The following is a 23,504-nucleotide window of genomic DNA, read 5'->3' on the forward strand; positions in this document are numbered from 1 at the left end:
CCTTTGGTCTTATTGATTTAATTATTTTTTAATTCTGCAACAACAATTCATGTATGTGAGGATTAACAGTTTAGCTCCTGTATATTTTGCTTATTTCCTAAAGCAGTATAGCCCATCTTAAGTAGTTTTTAGCATAGGCAGGTCTATTGTTAATTGCTAGGATCATCACATCTCAATTAGGTAATTATGTTTATCTTTAATCACTATAATCTAAAATCTGGAATTCTGGTCATAAAAGACAAACTATGCACATATTTTTAAATCCAGATTACAAACTATAAGTTTAACCTGGACATAATGTTGTTCTGCAAGTCTTGCTTTTTATTAAACATGCATTATTTAATAATAGTAACTTCTGCTGGTTACTGTCCTACAACCTCCAAAGAACTCCTACTATCATGGATATTTGGATTAGTACTGTACCATGCTGTACCAAATTATGCAGTGGAAAAGTGGCGTGTAAGATTATTAGTCATATTATTTATTGATTTAGAAGAAGTTAGCTCACTTCAGCATGCTAGTCTGCACATAGCATCTTGAATGAGGCCTTTGAGGGCTTGTGCATGCGGACTGGCACCAACAAGGCATAGTTACATTAGGATGCTGTGTATCAAAGCATTGCACAAAGGCCAAATTCACTTCATTATGTGGGAGTGGACGGTTTTCCTGGGTTTTTGGGGGAGGGCAGGTTGGTTTTTTGTGGGGTCAGGTTTTGATCTTTTGAATTGGGGGGTGGGGTGGGATGGGATGACGACTTTCTGACACGCTCTCCTCGTCGTGACCTCTCTCTCAATCCCTTCCCCCTCCGTTGTCTGAAAGGGTGAGAGTATGAGCGAAGAGAGGTGGAGGTTGTGTCGTAGGCAGCCTTTGTACCTTGGCTGGCCGCTACGCTTCTCTCTAACCTCGCTGAAGGCCCTGGGCCCCCCCTGAAAACCTAGAACAGAGCAAGACCCCTCACCCCCCCACCCGGACTCGCCCGACACTGCTGCCTTTACTGCCTGCTTCACTGAGACCTGGTACAGATACACGCGCTGCACCGTACCTGCATGCTTACCCTACCCCTTCTCCTCTGTCCCCCCCCTCACACTCAGCGATAGTGGCGTCTCCTGCCTAACCTTTTTTGTGAACAGGTGCATGTTGAACTGCTGGGATGCCCCACATCACGCCATGCTATTGGGAGATTGTGCCAAACCTCCCTCTGTCGTTGTGGTTCGTGTTGTTGCTGGTGGTATTGTACTTTGTGGTTGTTCATGTTGTGGGTGTAAACATCCTCTTTTGACCCTTGATGTTTATCGGTATAGACTGTTTCTTCCCTTTTTGTGTGTTTCTGTGTTTCCCAGGAGGTACTGTTGTTTTTCCATATTCTGTCTAGTGCACTCACAGTCTTTTGGAAGGACATTTGTATGTACACTCCTCTTGCACAGGAGGGCCACTTTTACCCAATGCAACCCAACAATGCCAGCTACACCTAATATCAATATATTTAACCTGTTGGATGCACAAGCTTTAAACTGTCTGCTTGGTGTTCTTTTACAGTGTCAATGAATGCAATTCTATTGTATTAATAAAATGGTTCATCCATACCTATTTGTAACAGCTGTATGAAATCTAGGATAGTGGTAGCCTAGTGGGTAGAGCTTTGGGCTATCAACTGAAAGGTTGAGAGTCCGAATCCCAGCTCTGCTATGCAGCCACTGTTGGTCCCTTGAGCAAGGCCCTTAACCCTTTCTGCTCCAGGGGCGCCATACAATGGCTGACCCTGCGTTCTGACCCCAACTTCCAAAACAAGCTGGGATATGCGAAGAAAGAATTTCTCTGTACTGTACACCTGTATACACTGATCTGCCATAACATTAAAACCACCTCCTTGTTTCTACACTCACTGTCCATTTTATCAGCTCCACTTACCATATAGAAGCACTTTGTAGTACTACAATTACTGACTGTAGTCCATCTATTTCTCTACATACTTTTTAAGCCTGCTTTTACCCTGTTCTTCAATGGTCAGGACCACCACAGAGCAGGTATTATTTAGCTGTTGGATCATTCTCAGCACTGCAGTGACAATGACATGGTGGTGGTGTGTTAGTGTGTGTTGTGCTGGTATGAGTGGATCAGACACAGCAGTGCTGCTGGAGTTTTTAAATACTGTGCCCACTTACTGTCCACTCTATTAGATACTCTTACCTAGTTGGTCCACCTTGTAGATGTAAAGTCAGAGACGATCGCTCATCTATTGCTGCTGTTTGAGTTGGTCATCTTCGAGACCTTCATCAGTGGTCACAGGACGCTGCCTATGGGGAGCTGTTGGCTGGATATTTTTGGTTGGTGGACTATTCTCAGTCCAGCAGGGACAGTGAGGTGTTTAAAAACTCCATCAGCAACCATCATTGCTGTGTCTTATCCACTCATACCAGCACAACACACAATAACACACCACCACCATGTCATTGTCACTGCAGTGCTGAGAATGACCCACCACCCAAATAATACCTGCTCTGTGGTGGTCCTGGGAGAGTCTTGACCATTGAAGAACAGCATGAAAGGGGGCTATCAAAGCATGCAAAGAAACAGATGGACTACAGTCAGTAATTGTAGAACTACCAAAGTGCTTCTATATGGTAAGTGAAGCCGATAAAATTGACAGTGAGTGTAGAACCAAGGAGGTGGTTATAATGTTATGGCTGATCGGTGTATGTATACATGACAAAGCCATTCTATTTATTGTATGGTTTTATTATAACTTTGTAGCAACAAATTATTATTTATTATAACTTTGGTGAGGTCTTTACTGTTACAGCGTGTCTGTACACCTGTGTCGGCTAAGGAGAAACACCATCACAATGCTCTGACTTAAACCCAATTGAACACATCTAAGATCATTTGGAATGTCATTTGCATCCAGGTCTTCTCCTGCAACCTCTTCTATTGAAATGGCACAATGTCTTGTGGAAAGCCTTCTGAGATGAGGCACAAAAAGGAACAACTTCATAATAATAATACTCATGGTTTTGGAATTGGATGTCCAGCAAGCTCATGGTCCCCATAATTTGTTTGATGGTGCTTGTTCTCTAGATTAACACACTGGACACGGCCATGGCTTAAATAAAAGAAGACACTTGGGTATTCAAACAGATTGAAGTCAGTAAGTTTAAAAACAGTAATTAGTTTTATATTGTCAGTGTAATGTCTTGGTCAGAACATGGGTATCTTTACCCAAGCGTGCCAGAACATTTGCTAAGAGCGTAAATCAGTATCAAGACACACTTGATAGGATTGCTTTATATAATGATTGTTGGGTTGCTTGGGTTCAGTGGTTACGTGTTCAAACAAGTTGTTGTGATAAATGTTTATGCATCTGGCATTGCCTTCACTAACTTCTGTACTTTCTCTTTCCTTTGCGTTCGGCCCCCCTATCAAGAAACGTCAAGAAAAGACGGTACGACCCCAATGCCAGTGCCATCTAGAGATCTGGAGACTTCAGCCTTACCTGGTTTCCCTCCGGCTTCTAAATGTAAGCTACCTGCTGGACTGTATTTGCTGCTAACAGCCAGCTTTACTTGAACACAGGAAAAAAAAAATCAAGGACGACACAAAGAACAGAAGAATGTTTTTCACCAAAAAAATATCCTACCCAAAGCCTGTCCCTTCCTGCTCCCTTCTCCTTGTCATGACATTTATAATTACCCAGATGAAGATGCTTTCCCAGTCCTGGCTTTATGTTTTGATCTGGGCATGACCAGCCTTGTCTCTGAAATTTGCATGGCAGTGGAGGGTCACCAACTCAAAACAAAAACAAAGAGAGCAATGTAAAAGAATGTGTCTGCATTAAATGTGCTGCATCGATCATGATTAGGACTCGCCTATAGTGGTTTTGAGACCTCAAAGGGAGCGAAGTTGCCTGACTACACTTTACCATAAAAAAGACTCATACAATTTTGAGACCACATTGTTTTACATGGACATGGATTAAAACTGCTTTTTCTTACAGGTTTTAGCATGTTGTATTGCAGGCATTTTTTTGCCATAATAATGAAAAAAAAAATGCATCCGACAATTCGGCCAGCTGCTTTTCTGCTTAATAAGTTCACTCTGAATTCCACATGCACACACAATGAATTAATTATATATCCCTGGTAATGGCAGTAATGCTCCCCTTATTATTACTTATTATACTGGACCACCCTGCGCGGAGTGTCCTTTCGGCTAATCGGATAGCTGCATGATGTAACTGCACTGGACGGGGATCTACCTGAATCCCGCCGTGCATCTTAAAGAAACTGCATGTCAAAGAAACTGTAAACTTTTACATACTATGCAAAGGGGAAATGTTGCACAAACCCTATGGATTGGTACCATAGTGAAATTATACTAACAATAAAATTGATTCTTGCTATTACTAGGCAGTCTTTTATATGCTTGGCCATAACTATGTTGGTCTTTTAAACCAATTACTTCTAACTAAAAAAATGAATGTTGCAAGGAGACTTTCAGCTTTTAAAATTCTTTTCTGCCATAGTGATATTTAAGGCAACAGAGAAGTAGTAGTTGAATGGGAAAGGGTTTCATCTTGGGGGTTTTTTCACTGACTTTGGCCACCTGATGTCCATTCTCATATCTTTAATCATTTTCAATGGAGGCATTGACAACAATAAAGAACTTAACACAAACTATTGGTAAGTGTTCTTTTTATTCCATTTCTGGAGTTAAAAAATCTTCCATGCAGTAAAAAGTAGAATTGTCCACCATACTTATCAAATATTTAAAGTAAATATTTGGCAACTGTGGATTTGGACTTTTATCACTCTATCTGTCTTGCATTGTTTGTTTATGCTTATAAAGATGGCACCATACATAATACATTTGGTTTTGTCAATGCTAACTGACATTTACCATTAAAGTTTCTCACTATTAAATTAGTAATTAAGCTTTATTTCTTGTCAGCTTTGTATTTCTTCAAACATAGCAGTGACAAATTATACAACCTCAAATCAGAAAAAATTGGCACAGTATGGAAAATGCTAATAAAATAAAATGCAGTGTTCCTTACATTTACTTTGACTTTTATTTGATTGCAGATTGTTAATATACCTCCATTCCTGCATTTCAGGCATGCAACACATTTCACAAAAAGTTCTGACGGGGCAATTTAGGGCTAGTAATGAGGTAAAAAAACTAAATAATGATGTGACGCCGTGTGCTCCAGACCAGTGACGAAAAGGACCATCCAGTCTGTTATCAGCAACAAGTCCAAAAGCCAGGGTCTGTCATGGTATGGGGCTGTGTCAGTGCCCTTGTCAAAGGTCATTTACACTTCTGTGATGGCAGCATTAATGCAGAAAAGTACATTGAGATCTTAGAGCAACATATGCTGCCTTCAAGACGTCATATTTTCCAGGGACGTTCGTGCATTTTTCAACAAGACAATGCAAAACCACATGCTGCACACATTACAAAGGCATGGCTGTGGAAGAAAAGGGTATGGGTGCTGGACTGGCCTGCCTGCAGTCCTGACCCGTCCCCAATAGAGAATGTGTGGAGAATTTTGAAATGAAAAAAATGTGACAACGACGACCCCGTACTGTTGTACATCTTAAGACGTGTTTGCAGGAAGAATGGGACAAAATAAAAGCTAAAACACTAAATCACTTGGTCTCCTCGGTGCCAAAATGTCTTTTAAGTGTGGTGAAAAGGAATGGCAACGTTACAAAGTGGTAACTGCTTTACTGTCCCAACTTTTTGTGGAATGTGTTGCAGGCCTGAAATGCAGGAATGGATGTTTAATAATAAATGAAATGAAGTTGAGCAGATAAAACATGAAATAACATAGGTTCATCCTGTCTGCAATGAAGTCAAAGTAAATGTAAGAAACTTTTTTATGTGTTTTTTATCATTTGCATTTTCCATACTGTTCCAACTTTTTCTAATTTGGGGCTGTTAATGGTTTATAGTAAATACATTTTGGATTGGAGATTGTACTTTTTCTGCTAAATTAAACCTTTACTATCAGTGCAATAATAAAGTTTAAAGCAAGATGTTAAAAAAAAAAAATAGAACAGTTGAAAGGAAAAGCTGCAGTCTGTAGTAAGGTCTCAGGAACAGAATGTTTTCCTAACTACAATTAAATGCAACCTACATAACCAGAAGCTGTTTGGAAAGGTTACCAGATGAAAGCCTGTCAACGAACTTCTAAATTAAGCACCTACAGTTTGCCAGACGTTACTGAAACTTGCAGTGGTATTCCCTTTTATGTGATCAAATTAGAGGTTTTTGGCAACAACTACCAGATATGGGTTTTAGTGTAGACACAAAGAAAGCCATACAGAAAACGATCTCATCCCCACTTTATGCATAGTGATTTTGTGGTGCTGTTTTTTTCCAAAGACCTTAAACCTGAACTCAAACCTGACAGCCTCAGACAGAAAGCTTCAACTGGGCTGTGGGATATTTCATCAGGACGATGATCCAAAGCACATCTTAAAATCAACACAAAATAATTTACTGACCACATAATTAAAGCTTTGCCATGGTCATCTAGTTTCCTAAACCTTTTTCCTATATACAGCTAGCCCATGCTTTGTTTAGATGTCCATTAATGCTTTTATGAAAACTGCCATTATGGTCCTAATGTTAAGCACATCAGATAAACATTAAGCTCTCAGATGATTTGGCCCCTTTTAACCATGCAGCACTTACATTGTTTACTTCTTTTTTGTGTGCTTTTAGTGATTAAAATGCAAATAGAACTGCAATCTATCATTTACAGGTTTTTAACTGAAAAAGCACAAAAAAGAAAGGGCTTAAAAGCCACCTAAACACAGCACTTAACTCTTTTTTAAATTTTATACTGCAATAGCTTTTGTGTGTAGCACAGAAGTGTATGTTTCTGTTCAGGTTTTAGTTTTCAGTTCCTGTTCTGCTTAAAACAGAAACTAATGCAATCAATTTGCATTTCCCTTTAAAATTAGATAGATAGACACTTTATCGATAATTTGCTGGAAATTTCTTTGTTACAACAGCTCACATCAGACAAACACATATTGTTACATATATACAACACAGTACAAAAAACAAGCTAAAAAGATTCACAGGAATATCTGTATACATTTAAACATTAGACGTTGGTGTATGCATAGCATACAATGAAGGTAGGTATTTATTATAAATTATTATGAATTATCGAAGAGTCTGATTGCCGCTGTTAGGAAAGACAGCATCTTGTGGAATCAGTCTATGACTGAAGGTGCTCTGTCGAAAACACCTCCAGGGCATGAAGTGGGTGTAAATGATTTGTGATTATTGAGTTAAGCTTTGTGAGCGTTCTTAACTCTGCTACCTGCTGAACTAAATCCTGTTCGGACCCAATTATGGAGCTATGGTCTTCTTGATTCTTGATTAGTTTATTAATCCTGTTTGTGTCTGTTGTTTGAGTACGGAAGCGTACTACTGCCACACAGATAAAATAAAAAATACCGTCAGTATGTCGTTATAACGAGAAAGGATGTCGTTAAAACGAGAAAAGGATGTCGTTAAAACGAGAAAAGTTCATTACCTCAGATGCTGCATAGCTGATGGAAGCGTATCTGCTGATGGAGAGACAGTTTGCACACATGCATGATGCTGTAGTTTGTGTAACCCTGCAGCTTGTTGTACCGATCAAGATTCTTCTTTAGGAGCAACAATGTCTAAACTTAGTTTATTATTCAACATTTGTCTGACATTCGGCATTCCGATCTAAATAAGTGCTTTAAAAAACACATAAGACTTATTTTATAATTTCTTACACGAATAAAAATAGTCAACATACTACAAAAACAATTTTATGTTAATTTTAAGATTACGTCTATTTATCTAAAGAAAGGTTATAATGAAACCGTTTATCAAGCTCCCACTTCATCTAATGAGTTAGGGACCGTCATCAAACTAACTGAGAAACGTAGGAGACATTTACTCTGCACTTATCCAGACTAATAAATCCATTTAAATCTTGTATGATTTGATGAATTAATGTCAAACAATTTTTACACAAACACATCAATGTTTCTCACCTACTACACACACCTTATTTTTTTTAAATAACATAGTATTTCTTTTACATTACATTTAAATAAAGATCAATAAATCTGTAATAAATTTATATTTCAAATATACAAATTATATACAAGATTTAAATGGATTTATTAGTCTGGATAAGTGCAGAGTAAATGTCTCCTACGTTTCTCAGTTAGTTTGATGACGGTCCCTAACTCATTAGATGAAGTGGGAGCTTGATAAACGGTTTCATTATAACCTTTCTTTAGATAAATAGACGTAATCTTAAAATTAACATAAAATTGTTTTTGTAGTATGTTGACTATTTTTATTCGTGTAAGAAATTATAAAATAAGTCTTATGTGTTTTTTAAAGCACTTATTTAGATCGGAATGCCGAATGTCAGACAAATGTTGAATAATAAACTAAGTTTAGACATTGTTGCTCCTAAAGGAGAATCTTGATCGGTACAACAAGCTGCAGGGTTACACAAACTACAGCATCATGCATGTGTGCAAACTGTCTCTCCATCAGCAGATACGCTTCCATCAGCTATGCAGCATCTGAGGTAATGAACTTTTCTCGTTTTAACGACATCCTTTTCTCGTTTTAACGACATCCTTTTCTCGTTATAACGACATCTTTTCTCGTTAAAACGACATCCTTTCTCGTTAAAACGACATCCTTTCTCGTTATAACGACATATTTTCTCGTCAAAACGACATAGCCTACTGACGGCTTTTTATTTTATCTGTGTGGCAGCAATACGCTTCCGTATTTGAGTGCCCTCACCCCAACAAACCACTCCAACGAAAAGAGCACTGGCCACCACAGACTGATAGAAGGTGCACAAAAGGGGCCTGCTGATGTCAAAAGACTTGAGCCTTCTTAGGGACTTGCAACCCCATTTTATGCCATGAAAAGTACATGTACAAGTAAGGTTAAAAGTTGTTTTATAACCTTATTGTGGATTTTGAAAAAATATGCTGTCTTATCTTCCAAGACATGTTCATTACAAGTGCATGTAAAGGTTTATTTATTTATTAGGATTTTAACGTCATGTTTTACACACTTTGGTTATATTCATTACACATGATTCATCAGTTCACAAGTTTAATGTTGAACACAGTCATGGACAATTTTGTATCTCTAATTCACCTCACTTGCATGTCTTTGGACTGTGGAAGGAAACAGGAGCTCCCCGAGGAAACCCATGCAGACCGCCCCACCTGGAACCCAGGACCTTCTTGCTGTGAGGCAGTAATGCTACCCACTGAGCCACCGTGCCGCCCTCACGTAAAGGTTTACTTTAATTCTGTGAAGGCCTAATCATTGAATAAATTGGATGCAAACTTTCCAAGTAAAATTGTACCAGTACTAAATATTTGATGCCAACAGCCAAATGTGAGTCTATCTATTCAGCAAAAATGTGGTTCTATTCAAGATCCTCTAAGGGTAAGTTAAATGATTTGATGGAAGTAACAATATTAAATACTGAATCTCCAACTTCCTCTGCTGCCTTTAACAGTGCCTTTTTCTGATGAGAATCAGAACCTGAACAACAAAGCATAATAAAAGTTGTTATGCATGTGCTATTGTATGTATGGACAACATCACTTACAATAAATATCCATAGTTATACAAACTTAAAGGGTGTTAAAGCTCTTAGTTAAGATGAAGTGATATTGCATATTTTGACGTAATTACACAACAGGAATTTTGATCCACATCTTGCAGAAGTGCTTTAAATCAGACACACTGTAAGAGTATATACGTATATTTTTTAATTTAATTTAAATGTTTTACCAATGCTTTATTCTGGTGGTGGATCCAGTTTCCTCTGGAAACACTAGGCACAATGCAGCAACACACCTCAAACAGGACATTAATCCATTGCAAGGCCTTGACCACCCCGCTTTCCAGACATAGCCAATCATGTCTGTATGTAGACACCTGACCAGTTGATAGCACCTGGATTCCAGCAGTAGTGGGCTAGCATTATTTACCACTGTGCCACCCAAGCACATTGATATTATTATTTACAACAACAATAATAATAATGGGTGTGTTCGAAAACCTAGTGCGCTCTCTACATAGACATAATTTTACGTCATCCTACGCGTGCTCCTGAAAAGAAGGCTGTTTGAATTCTTAGATGCTTTAAAATGCTGCCTAGTAAGGTACCTTAAATTTGATCTGTATTTTGAGTAAATAACGAGGGATTATCTGATGCTTTCTTAGTGATGAAGGCAATCCCAGCATTCAGTGTGGCACAACTTTTCTCACAAAAAAATACAAATAAGGCGGACGAATGCGGAGCAACGAATGTTAATAAATTATCATTGTTTTTTAATTTGTAGAAATATGTCCAAGTGTATTTATTTGCAAATTTAGGCTTGTCAGTGACAATTTAACCATTTTCGGTTCACGGAGGGAGACGTTAGCTGTCATGCTAGCGCGTTGTGCCACTTCATCCCATTGGTTTGAATGACATGAGGCTAACTGTGTTTGCTTAGTAAACAAAAACTAATGTAATCGCTGTCTAAGTAGCGCGTCTGAATAACCTGACTTATAAGTTGATGACTTATTAGAATCCTCTCTACTTAGGCAGCTGCCTATGTAGGCAGTAGACAGCAAGGCAGCTCACTAGGTTTTCAAACAGACCCACAATCTCTGAAAATAAAACCTTAAATGTAATATGTAATATCATCCCCATAGAGATTTAAGCTGTATTATCTTCTATTAACTGTATTTAAATGGACACCTTTTAAAGAAAGTGTACATTAGACAACGTGGAATGTCATCCACAGTTGGACACCTGAAAGGTTTAAACATATGCATAAAACCGCATAAAACACTAAACATCATCATGTTAAGGCATGTAGGAAATTTACATGCTAAAAACAGCCATTACAAACTAAACTATGCACACTTAGGGTCTGTTCAAAAACCTAGTGAGCTGACTTGCTGTCTACTGCCTACATAGGCAGGTGCCTATATAGAGAGGATTCTAATAAGACATTGACTTATAAGTGAGGTTATTCAGACGCACTACTTAGACAGCGATTACATCACTTTTTGCTTACTAAGCTAACACAGTTAGCCTCATGCCTTTCAAACCAATGGGATAAGGTGGCACAACGTGCTAGCATATCAACTAACACCTCCCTCCATGTACCAAAAACGGTTAAATTGTCACTGACAAGCTCAAATTTGCAAATGAATGACACTTGTACACATTTATACCAATTAAAAATGAAATACAATATATTTACACTTGAAAATAACTCAGTTCGTTGCTCCGCATTCGTCCGCCATATTTGTACATTTGTGTGAGAAAAGTTGTGCCGCACTGAATGCCGGGATTGCCTTCACTGCTAAGGAAGAATCGGAAGCGCCCTCATTATTCAGTCAAAATACCGATTAAATGTAAGGTGCCTTACTTGGAAGCATTTTAAGGCATCTAAGAATTTGGACAGCCTTCTTCTCAGGAGCATGCGTAGGATGACGTAAAATGCTGTCTATGTAGAGAGCTCACTAGGTTTCCATACAGACCAATAGACTGAATACTTGCCTGCTGTTGTGGGAAGAAGAAGTGCATCCTGAAGTCTCTGCACCACGTCACATAGTTCCTTCTCTATATCCTCATCTGAGACATCTGTCTCAGACTCCTTCTCTTCGACACACCATACTGATGCTGGATCTTCCAACATGAGCTCTTGTCTTTCATTTTGTGGGTCCAACTTCTCACCTAGCTCCTCCACCTGCTCTTCCATCTTATCATCCACTTCTTCCTCCTTGTCTTCCTCCTCATTCTCTAGACCCATAGTTTTAGACTCCTGAACAACTTCAACTTCTTTTTGTGTCATTGTTTCCCAACTCTCTGCCACAGCTAAATCGATATGCATTTCCTCCTGTACCTGAGGAAGAACTTCATCTTTGCTTAGTTCTTTCTCCACCATCTTCTCATTTCTCTCCACTCTATCTTCTATCTCCTCTTCTTCTTCGCTCTCTGGTTCTCTTTTGTCACTTATAGAGATGGGCTGTGAGTTGGGATTCTCCTGTGCTGTATAAAGTCTTTCACTTTTGTTGCATTGTTGTGTGCATGCAAGAGGTGTGTAGATATCAGGGTTATACTCATTTCTTGTCCTACTATTTAAAGCCTGAGTAGAACAACACAGAAAAAGAAGGAGGGAGGGAGATGAAACTGTTATAACTGGAAGACACAGTTGCAGTTATTATCCCAAAAACAAATTTTCTCACTTTTCTCTTACATGTCTGACTTGTTCCAGTTGTTCTTCCAGCTGCTGGTTGTGCTGTATCAGTGATTTCATTGTATCCTCTAGCTCTGTGCACCTGTCCTCCAGCAAGTCATGCTCTGACTGTGCAGCTACTTTCCACACCTGAAATTCTTTCTCCAGGAGCCTGATCATCTCACACACGCATAGATATACTTCATTTACTTGCTTATATTTACTGCCTCTGTGTTGACCAGTACAAATATACACACCATCATTTTTATGGACGAGAATCTCATATAGATTGGTTAATAAAATATGGTGCCTGCTCATAATAAGTCATATACTTGATGTACAGTGTAACAGTGTCAGTCCCTCCCTGTCCTTGAGCACATGGACTCAATTGGTGCTTTTTGAGATCAGCAAGATTATGTAAGAGTTGATTCATTTAAAACAAAATCTAGCTCTGCAGAAAATATTAGAGTTATAAATACCATTTTGCAACTGTAGGTGAAAAATAGATTTCCTACCATTTATCTCTCTGCATTTCCCTCATTGCCTGAAGTGTATTTAAATCTTTTTGGGGAAGTGATGCCTTTATCTGTAACACACAATAATAATTACATTACCACATCAGAAAAAAGGATATACATATACAAAAAATTTAAATTCATACCTGGGGCTGTGTGACAGATTCATCTGTTTGCAGTGCTTTGGATTCTTTAAGCAGCAGAGGAGAAGAAGGATTTTGTGACAAGCTGACGTCAGATTGTCCACTTTGATCAACATCCACACATTCCTGCTGCTCTGGAAAAGAAGTACTGGAAAAAGGACACGATAAGAAAAGAATACACACTTGTGCTTCTTTGTGAATCTCTTGTTCTCAGTCTTGTTTTGGCACACATGCACAATTAGAAATTTCAGACAGCCATACCTGTATGGAGTGGGAAGTGTGGACTTACCACCATGTACAATACACATATGCTTACTCAACTTACTAATATATTCCTTATATCATTAACTGTCCACATGATAAAATCATACCCCGAATGGAATGTATTAGGAGCATATGTAAAAAATAACAAAGTTGTACTTTATAACTTTACTTAAGTACTCCAGTTTGTCAACAAATGCATGAGACTTAAGCTGAATGCCCAGGATCTTCGATCCCTCAGACGGCACCGCATCAAGAACTGCCACTCAACAATAGCTGATATAACCACATGGGTGAGGGATTACTTTGGCAAACCCTTGTCAAGCACTACAATACTGAGTTACATGCACAAATGCCACTTAAAACTTTACTGTTCAACAAAGAAGCCTTAGGTTAACCTTGTCCAAACGCAACATCGACTTCTTTGTGCTTGGGGGCATCTAGGATGGACCATCACACAGTGGAAATGTGTATTGTGGTCAGATGAATCAGCATTCCAGGTCTTTTTTGGAAAAAATGGATGCTGTGTGCTCCAAAGACAAAAAGGATCATCCAGACTGTTATCAGCAACAAGTCCAAAAGCCAGGGTCCGTCATGGTATGGGGCTGTGTCAGTACCTTTGTCAAAGGTCATTTATACTTCTGTGATGGCAGCATTAATGCAGAAAAGTACATTGAGATCTTAGAGCAACATATGCTGCCTTCAAGACATCATCTTTTCCAGGGACGTTCGTGCATTTTTCAACAAGACAATGCAAAACCACATGCTGCACACATTACAAAGGCATGGCTGTGGAAGAAGAGGGTATGGGTACTGGACTAGCCTGCCTGCAGTCCTGACCTGTCTCCAATAGAGAAAGTGTGGAGAATTTTGAAACGAAAAATGCGACAACAACAACCCCGTACTGTTGTACATCTTAAGACGTGTTTGCAGGAAGAATGAGACAAAATAAAAGCTGAAACATTAAATCGCTTGGTATCGTCTGTGCCAAAAAGTATTTTAAGTGTGGTGAAAAGGAATGGCAACATTACAGAGTGGTAAATGCTTTACTGTCCCAACTTGTTTTGGAATGTTTTGCAGGCCTGAAATGTATTTAGAGTGTGCTCAGGTGGTACAACCGTGTAATATAAAAGTCCTGTCTTGGGGCTGAATATTTACGAATGCAACTGTAGGTGAAAAATAGCTGTCCTACCATTTATCTCTCTGCATTTCCCTCATTGCCTGTAGTGATATATTTACATCTTTTTGGAGAAGTGATGCCTTTCCCTGTAACACACAAAAACAATATTATTACCATATGAGAAAAAAGTACAACAATACAACAAGAATGTAAATACACCTGAGGCTGTGTGTCAGATTCATCTGTTTGCAGTCCTTTGGATTCTTTAAGCTGCAGAGAAGAAGAAGGACAATTCTCCAACAAGCTGACGTCAGATTGTCCGCTTTGATCAACATCCACACATTCCTGCTGCTCTGGAAAATATGTACTGAGAAAAAAGGACACCCTTTTTATAAATGAATACGCACTTTATTGAATAAACACAAAGTTTATTTGTACCTGTTCTTTGGATCATTGTTAGAGCCAGGTCTAATGACTCTCCTGCTTTGTGACTCTCCCCTGGTGTAGTGACGAGGTCGAAGGGCATGGCGGGCGCTGGATGCAAGTGATGCTATTGACTCTTTCCACGATGGCTAATGATAGTTAAAAAACATTGTTATTTATTCTCAGTAGACTCTTTATTATATAGAGTATGCCAATCCGCTGCAGGGCATCACACACCCAGTCATTCTCACTTACATATGAAAATTGCACATGATGTCATGGTAACAAAAAACTGTCTTGTATTTAACCATTGTATTTAGTTTGTTAAATGTAATCCAATCAGTAAGAGCACTAGCAACATTACCTGAGTGCAGTACTCTAGAACTGGATGCACCAGCTTGTGCTTTCTTGTGAATCTCTTGGTCAGGAAACAGTTTTGGCACACATGCACATTTAGACACTTCAGACAGCGATACCTGTACAGAGGTGAGAAATGTGGAGTTACCACCAAATCAATAGTTTCACTGTTCCTCACTTGCAAACCAAAACCAGTTTACAGTAGACCCTTGACTTACGAATTTAATGTTTGTTAGTTAAACTTATTTTTCCCATAAGAAATAATGTTAATAGAATTAATCCATGCCAGACCCCCCAAACCACCCCCTTACCTAACCTTAACCTAGTCTTAAATGGTCTTTTTTGTTATAAAAACAAGTATATTTTCCCTTAAATCTTAAATTATAGAATAGACATTCCTGTTATAAACTATAATAAACAACAATACACAGTAGTACTGTACATAAAACACACACCACATTTCAGTACAGTACGTGTGCTGTACCATACACCATAATACATTTCCTTCTTTTTATATAAAATGTATCTACCAGAAACAACAATAACTCTCATATTTCTCTATTATTTCCTTCTTTATTTCAATAGTGTTGTATTTTGTAGGTGTAATTTCACTAAAGAAAGAATACTTTACTGAGCCGAATTCCTTCTTCTCTCTCACTCACTGTCCCCTCTGTCTCATACACAGTGACAGCTACTGGCAGGAGTAATTGTACAACACAACAAATGGTGATTTTTTTTCTCACCACTGCACTTCCTCTGCACCTTCTTTGGGGACATTTTAATATTGAATTTTACAAAATTCACTGAAAAAACACCGTCCGCTGTCTGAATGTTCGCTCACTGTATATATATATAGAGAGAGACGGTTGGAGTTAACTTGTTTGTGACATCACGTGTTTTGCGAATTTTGGTTCGTAATCCGAAATTTGTTTGTACGTTAAGTTGAAAAAGATCGTTCATAACCCAAAATGTTTGTATAGTAAACCATTCGCAACTCAAGGGTCTACTGTATTTATACTACAAATATTTATAGCTTATTTAGCCTACTTATACTAAGGCCAAAAATTGATGTGGAGTTTTAGCCACAGCAATTGCTATTGTATAAAATTAGTTATAGAAAATAATATGCCTCCATGATATGTTTCACCAATGCTTGGGATAGTGGAAGCCTTATGGGTAGAGCTTTGGGCTATCAACTGAAAGATTGAGAGTTTGAATCCCAGCTCTGCCATGCAGCCACTGTTGGGCCCTTGAGCAAGGCCCTTAACCTTCTCTGCTCCAGGGGCGCCAAACGATGGCTGACCCTGCGCTCTGACCACAGCTTCCAAACAAGCTGAGATATGCGAAGAAAGAATTTCATTGTACTGTATGTCTGTATATGTATATATGACAAATAAGTGCATTTGTCTTCTTGTTTTCAAGACTACACACATAGATTAGGACATTATTTGATAATGAAGTGGAACAAAATTAGTATAGATATAATAAAATTAATTATAGCAAGGCAAGCACAATCCATACACCACACACACATACCTAAGGCCAGCGATAGGAAAGGCCTTGCAGATATGACAATGGACTCTGTGCTGTACTGTCTCGCTTACTGAGATCCTGTAAAGTGTGGAGATCCAAAGCAGCAGACGAGGCTCAGACATAAGCCAGCTCAAAAAGTGTTCCTCCCCAACACTTTCCTTATTTACCTGGGAGAAAAACAAAAACAATGAAACTTTGTGTGTTTATATACAAATGTGTATGTGTGATGTGTATGTATGTATGTTTGTATGTATGTATGGAGAAGGAGAATAACATACGTCTTTAAAGCAGGAATTGATTGCGCTTTCCACTGAACCAAACACATGGTTTTCTTGAACCACGGCTGGGATCTAAACACCAAAACACAAATTTTAGATTCTTAAATTTGTCAGTCAGAACCAAAAATCGCTCTTTGGAAACATGCCATAGATTTTTTTAAAAGAATATCCTTTAAGGATAGTGCACAAAGAAACATGTTTTGTGCCACAAATAACAATAGGCTTATAAAAGGGGTTTTACTGTAAAAAAAAAGAGGGTATTTGTGGATCTCTAAATGGTTCCAAACCCAAAGAAATTCAAATTAAGATGGTTCTTTTACATCACTGTTATGGAATCAAGCAAGAATAGATGTATGGGAAATACAGGAATAACCAGACTAAAAAATGTGCTAATTCCAAACATTTTGTTATTATGCATGGATTATCACAGCACTAAACAAAAACACATGTTGCATAACGTATAGAGAATATATAATGTATAGAGAATATACACCGATCAGCCATAACATTAAAACCACCTCCTTGTTTCTACTCTCACTGAGCACTTTGTAGTTCTACAAATACTGAATGTAGTCCATCTATCTCTCTACATGCTTTGTTAGCCCCCCCCTTTCATGCTGTTCTGTAATGGTCAGGACCCCCACAGGACCACCACAGAGCAGATATTATTTAGGTGATGGATCATTCTCAGCACTGCAGTGACAATGACATGGTGGTGGTGTGTTAGTGTGTGTTGTGCTGGTATGAGTGGATCAGACACAGCAGCGCTGAAGGAGTTTTTAAATACCGTGTCCACTCACTGTCCACTCTATTAGACACTCCTACCTAGTTGGTCCACCTTGTAGATGTAAAGTCAGAGACGATCGCTCATCTATTGCTGCAGTTTGAGTTGGTCATCTTCTAGACCTTCATCAGTGGTCACAGGATGCTGCCCATTGGGCGCTGTTGGCTGGATGTTTTTGGTTGGTGGAATATTCTCAGTCCAGCAGTGACAGTGAGGTGTTTGAAAACCCCATCAGCGCTGCTGTGTCTGATCCACTCATACCAGCACAACACACACTAACACACCACCACCATGTCAGTGTCACTGCAGTGCTGAGAATGACCCACCACCCAAATAACCTGACCATTGAAGAACAGCATGAAAAAGGGCTAACAAAGCATGCAGAGAAACAGATGGACTACAGTCAGTAATTGTAGAACTACAAAGTGCTTCTATATGGTAAGTGAAGCTGATTAAATGGACAGTGAGTGTAGAAACAAGGAGGTGGTTTTAATGTTATGGCTGATTAGTGTATAATATAATTCCTACAAATTCTTCTTATATTACACACAAACTATGTAGTTACATTTATTCAAATAACGTAAATGGCACAATATCTCATTAAAATTGAGTGCAACATATTACATCCTTGATAAATAGTTATATAGTTACCATAATTGTTATTTACTACAAAATACTTTGCTGAGAAACTGTAAGAATCAGCTTTAAGAATCAGCTTTTTATTTCAGTGTTTTTAATATTATATTTGTGTTATTTTCAGTGTATAAGTGTCATAAACAACACAATTATTTTACATAAGCCTAAAATATATGCAGTTTCAAGGGACCATGGAATGCATTAACAGGTTTCCTATACATCCTTATGGGAAAAAATACCTTGAAACTCAACACCTTTCCCAAACCAACTGACGTTGAGTTTCAAGGTACCACTGTACTTACATTAGGGGACAAAAGTTCGAGAAAGCTAGTAAAATGTTTTCTTTTTTTTCTTGAACACAATATAATAGTTTTTTTTTTATAACAAATCATATAATTAACATAACAATTTTCATAAAATGTACATACATTTCAGAATTTCTTAGTATTTAGTATGTCCCTTTTTTTCTTTAATGACAGCATTTAAGCTGGCATGGATCCCATGATCCAAATTATGGCAGCATGATTTCACAATATTTCAAAGGGAAACTTGTGTAATTACTGAATGTTTGCTTTTCTTTTCCTGTAAGTACTCCCATAAAGTCAGGTTTGAGTCAGGTGACTAAAGTTCATGACCGTTAACACTCCTTGGACTTGTTGACTTTTTACCCTTATTTTGCCCCAGTCCCAACTTTTTTGAATAAGTAGCATGAAAATTGGTTTAAATTTATAAAATACAATCAAATTGGTCAGACAAAATACTAAAAAGTAATTTATTTGTATTTATTTAAATAAAGGTTAAAGAGAATTATGAAATTGCAGATTCTTCTTTGTACTTACATCCCAGTTAGAGCTTGATTTTAAGCTCCTTGATTTTTTTTAATGTTGTTTAATTAGGTACATCTTTTAATAATCCTTTGGGCCTTCAAAGACCAGATGTATTAATATTTAGAACACTGTGCACACAAATGTACCACATTTAATTCAATGCACTCTATCTAACAAATTATGTAGCTTCCAGTGGCAACTGTTTGCACCAGAACTAATTTAGGATTTTCACAAAAATCTGTAGTAAGAATGAATACTTGTGTAGTCACAACTTTAAATACTTATGCAAGAGGATACTAATGCAAGGCACTTTCATCATTCTACGAAAGACCAAAAATCAAATCAGTGAATCTCACCTGGCTAAGGTCATCCAGAAGGGCCCAAAGGCTGCTGAGGCTGACTGAGGCGTCCTTGATTCCCAGATTCCTACTGCAACAAACAGCTAACTGAAAAAGAGCTAGAGGAGAGATTAGAAACAACCAGTGACTACAGGAATTGCAGAGGTGTAGATTTCTGTTGTAAACTTTTTGTGTACATGTAAAAGTTCACATACACATGTACATTATACAGTCTTGGAATGTCAATGATTTTTTTTTTTTTGTTAAACAAAAAAGAAAACAAGTGGGAGAACATACCAGACTCTACACAGTGGCTGAAAGTATGTTTTAAATCCCAGGACTCTGGAACTGAGTGTCACACAGGCTACATTCTGTGCAACTTAATCTTTGCTACTGTTTTATTCTTCTTATTATTATTGTTATAATCATTATTACTAATATATTCACTCATTATTGGTCACATCTTCACTGAGGTTGCAGTTGCACAAGCCAGAAAAGGCACTGTATGTTAATGTAAGTAGATATCTAGCTTGTTTAATACACTTTATTACACATTAATACACTTTATGTATAAATAGTGACACTAAATAAGATAAAGCATTACTTTGGTTGGACGAATAAATGGATTAATAAATATCATCAAAATGATTAAGTGAATAAATGAATGAAAGATTATAACCATAAAGTTAATTATATGAATAATATTATTTTTCATTATTAACATTTTGTAAATCATGAGTGACATGCTGGGACGCCATGCATAATGCAATCTGTTATAGGGTTTTCCTGACTGTTATAGGGGTTTTCCTGACTGTGAAAATTTTGGGAACCAAAGATCTATTAAGAATTCAGACTCAGATTCAGAAAAAAAAACCTAACCATGCATGTACAGTGTATCACAAAAGTGAGTACACCCCTCACATTTCTGCAGATATTTAAGTATATCTTTTCATGGGACAACACTGACAAAATGACACTTTGACACAATGAAAAGTAGTCTGTGTGCAGCTTATATAACAGTGTAAATTTATTCTTCCCTCAAAATAACTCAATATACAGCCATTAATGTCTAAACCACCGGCAACAAAAGTGAGTACACCCCTTAGTGAAAGTTCCTGAAGTGTCAATATTTTGTGTGGCCACCATTATTTCCCAGAACTGCCTTAACTCTCCTGGGCATGGAGTTTACCAGAGCTTCACAGGTTGCCACTGGAATGCTTTTCCACTCCTCCATGACGACATCACGGAGCTGGCGGATATTCGAGACTTTGCGCTCCTCCACCTTCCGCTTGAGGATGCCCCAAAGATGTTCTATTGGGTTTAGGTCTGGAGACATGCTTGGCCAGTCCATCACCTTTACCCTCAGCCTCTTCAATAAAGCAGTGGTCGTCTTAGAGGTGTGTTTGGGGTCATTATCATGCTGGAACACTGCCCTGCGACCCAGTTTCCGGAGGGAGGGGATCATGCTCTGCTTCAGTATTTCACAGTACATATTGGAGTTCATGTGTCCCTCAATGAAATGTAACTCCCCAACACCTGCTGCACTCATGCAGCCCCAGACCATGGCATTCCCACCACCATGCTTGACTGTAGGCATGACACACTTATCTTTGTACTCCTCACCTGATTGCCGCCACACATGCTTGAGACCATCTGAACCAAACAAATTAATCTTGGTCTCATCAGACCATAGGACATGGTTCCAGTAATCCATGTCCTTTGTTGACATGTCTTCAGCAAACTGTTTGCGGGCTTTCTTGTGTAGAAACTTCAGAAGAGGCTTCCTTCTGGGGTGACAGCCATGCAGACCAATTTGATGTAGTGTGCGGCGTATGGTCTGAGCACTGACAGGCTGACCCCCCACCTTTTCAATCTCTGCAGCAATGCTGACAGCACTCCTGCGCCTATCTTTCAAAGACAGCAGTTGGATGTGACGCTGAGCACGTGCACTCAGCTTCTTTGGACGACCAACGCGAGGTCTGTTCTGAGTGGACCCTGCTCTTTTAAAACGCTGGATGATCTTGGCCACTGTGCTGCAGCTCAGTTTCAGGGTGTTGGCCATCTTCTTGTAGCCTTGGCCATCTTCATGTAGCGCAACAATTCGTCTTTTAAGATCCTCAGAGAGTTCTTTGCCATGAGGTGCCATGTTGGAACTTTCAGTGACCAGTATGAGAGAGTGTGAGAGCTGTACTACTAAATTGAACACACCTGCTCCCTATGCACACCTGAGACCTAGTAACACTAACAAATCACATGACATTTTGGAGGGAAAATGACAAGCAGTGCTCAATTTGGACATTTAGGGGTGTAGTCTCTTAGGGGTGTACTCACTTTTGTTGCCGGTGGTTTAGACATTAATGGCTGTATATTGAGTTATTTTGAGGGAAGAATAAATTTACACTGTTATATAAGCTGCACACAGACTACTTTTCATTGTGTCAAAGTGTCATTTTGTCAGTGTTGTCCCATGAAAAGATATACTTAAATATCTGCAGAAATGTGAGGGGTGTACTCACTTTTGTGATACACTGTATGGTTTTGGATATTGACCACTTAGATGTACATATGGACCAATGAAAACACTAAGAAAAACTTAATTTGTGGAATGAAAACAATTAATCTATGTAGATATTTAGTCTAAAATAATATTTGGATCTAACTGTCCACAGTTACAAAACACAGTAAAACATCAGTGCAATTAAATTAAAGCCTTAATTATGCTTTGGTTAGCTGATAAGCTTTTTTTGGGCACACTAGCATTTGTGGAAGTCATGCCAGTAATGCACTAATAATGTTCTTTTAAAGGGTTTGTGCAAATATGCTACTAGTTTCAAAACAGAAATTAACAATGATATTCTGAAGTGTATGTATTAAATATTGTGATATCCAATACACAGAATTCTGACCTCTATCTTTGGCCACCAAGGTGTCTCCTGAAAGGACTATCAGTGCAGCCTCAACCGATCTGAGATATACAAAACCAGCCTTCTGTCTATAAAAAAGAGCACAACCCATCCAAACTTAAATAGAAACAGCATATTCAAGCAAACAATATATAGACAGCACTTCTCACCTGTCATACAGTTTGAAGAGGAGTCTGGTGGTCTGTTCTGTGGCATCTTGTACCACCTGACTAGGTAGTTTCTGTAAGACACCCAGGAAGAGCTGTTCTAAACTCTGCCTCAGGGTATCCTGGGAAAGTTTTTGTGTTGAATTCTCTGAGCCCCCTTCAGCACAGAAAATATGGCGCAAATCCTGGATCAAAACCATATGCACTGAAACACCATGTAAAGTAATTAAGAAGAAATGTGAGAACATTTTCCTTAATACAGTTATATTTTTACACATATGTTATATGTAATTATTCTTTTCCACAGGTTTACAGACACTTGAATACTTACTTTGGCATAGTTTCTGCAGGGAGCGAAGCTTTAACGAAGCACAGTATACTGAAGGACGGACCTTATTTAGGTCCTCTGTAGATCACAGACAGAGCCAAACATCAATTCTTAGCCATATCACAGAAGCTAATGTTATTTTATTAAATGCCTTTTTTTTTCACACATGCTGATTAATAACAAATTTACCTGTTCTGTCCAGATCCATGCCAGTCAGCTCTTAACTATAAAAGCACTGTTTCATTAGTGGGTTTATACTGGTGATGTGGGCAATCAGTGCAAATTAAAACATAACATTCAAATGCATTCAAATCTTTTAAAATCAGTTTAAAAACATTTACTTGTTTAATATGCCATGTTATGGGGCTATTCTTATAGGCAGGGTCATTAACTTCTCTTAACATTGTTTCCTAAAAAGTCACATCAAATGTGCATGCATTTATTCACTGACTGATAAGAACATACTTCTTTACTTTACAATAGCTTTAACACATTTCAGTTTTTTTCATAGATTGGCTTTTTAGTTTATATATAGTTGGTTTTCTAAAAAAAAAAACTTGCTGGATTAAAAATATACATACAGTAAACTAATCATTAGTTTGGTGGT

At 38.2% G+C, this 23,504-nt stretch overlaps 2 protein-coding genes across 2 annotated transcripts in view; one reads left to right on the forward strand and one right to left on the reverse strand.

Annotated features, from left to right (window-relative positions):
- The window catches only part of adam23a (ADAM metallopeptidase domain 23a), a 50,883-nt gene extending 46,213 nt beyond the window's left edge, over positions 1-4,670 (forward strand). The window contains exon 26 of the mRNA XM_062997674.1: positions 3,422-4,670. Coding sequence (XP_062853744.1) covers positions 3,422-3,467 — 46 coding nt within the window. The 3' untranslated portion in view covers positions 3,468-4,670. The remainder of the gene's footprint in view (positions 1-3,421) is intronic.
- A 4,349-nt stretch (positions 4,671-9,019) lies between these two features.
- Positions 9,020-23,105, reverse strand: dytn (dystrotelin). The gene is made up of 16 exons (XM_062998102.1): positions 23,087-23,105; positions 22,901-22,975; positions 22,573-22,774; positions 22,406-22,491; positions 19,518-19,618; positions 16,915-16,986; positions 16,640-16,803; positions 15,111-15,222; positions 14,762-14,895; positions 14,543-14,690; positions 14,396-14,469; positions 12,946-13,090; positions 12,800-12,870; positions 12,306-12,456; positions 11,606-12,194; positions 9,020-9,585 (listed from the first exon to the last, which is right to left on the reverse strand). The coding sequence occupies exons 1-16, from the start codon at positions 23,103-23,105 to the stop codon at positions 9,467-9,469; spliced, it is 2,262 nt and encodes a 753-aa protein (XP_062854172.1). The 3' UTR covers positions 9,020-9,466.
- Positions 23,106-23,504: the final 399 nt, after the last annotated feature.

This window comes from Trichomycterus rosablanca, chromosome 6, assembly GCF_030014385.1.
Source record: "Trichomycterus rosablanca isolate fTriRos1 chromosome 6, fTriRos1.hap1, whole genome shotgun sequence".
Classification (NCBI taxonomy): Eukaryota; Metazoa; Chordata; class Actinopteri; order Siluriformes; family Trichomycteridae; genus Trichomycterus; species Trichomycterus rosablanca.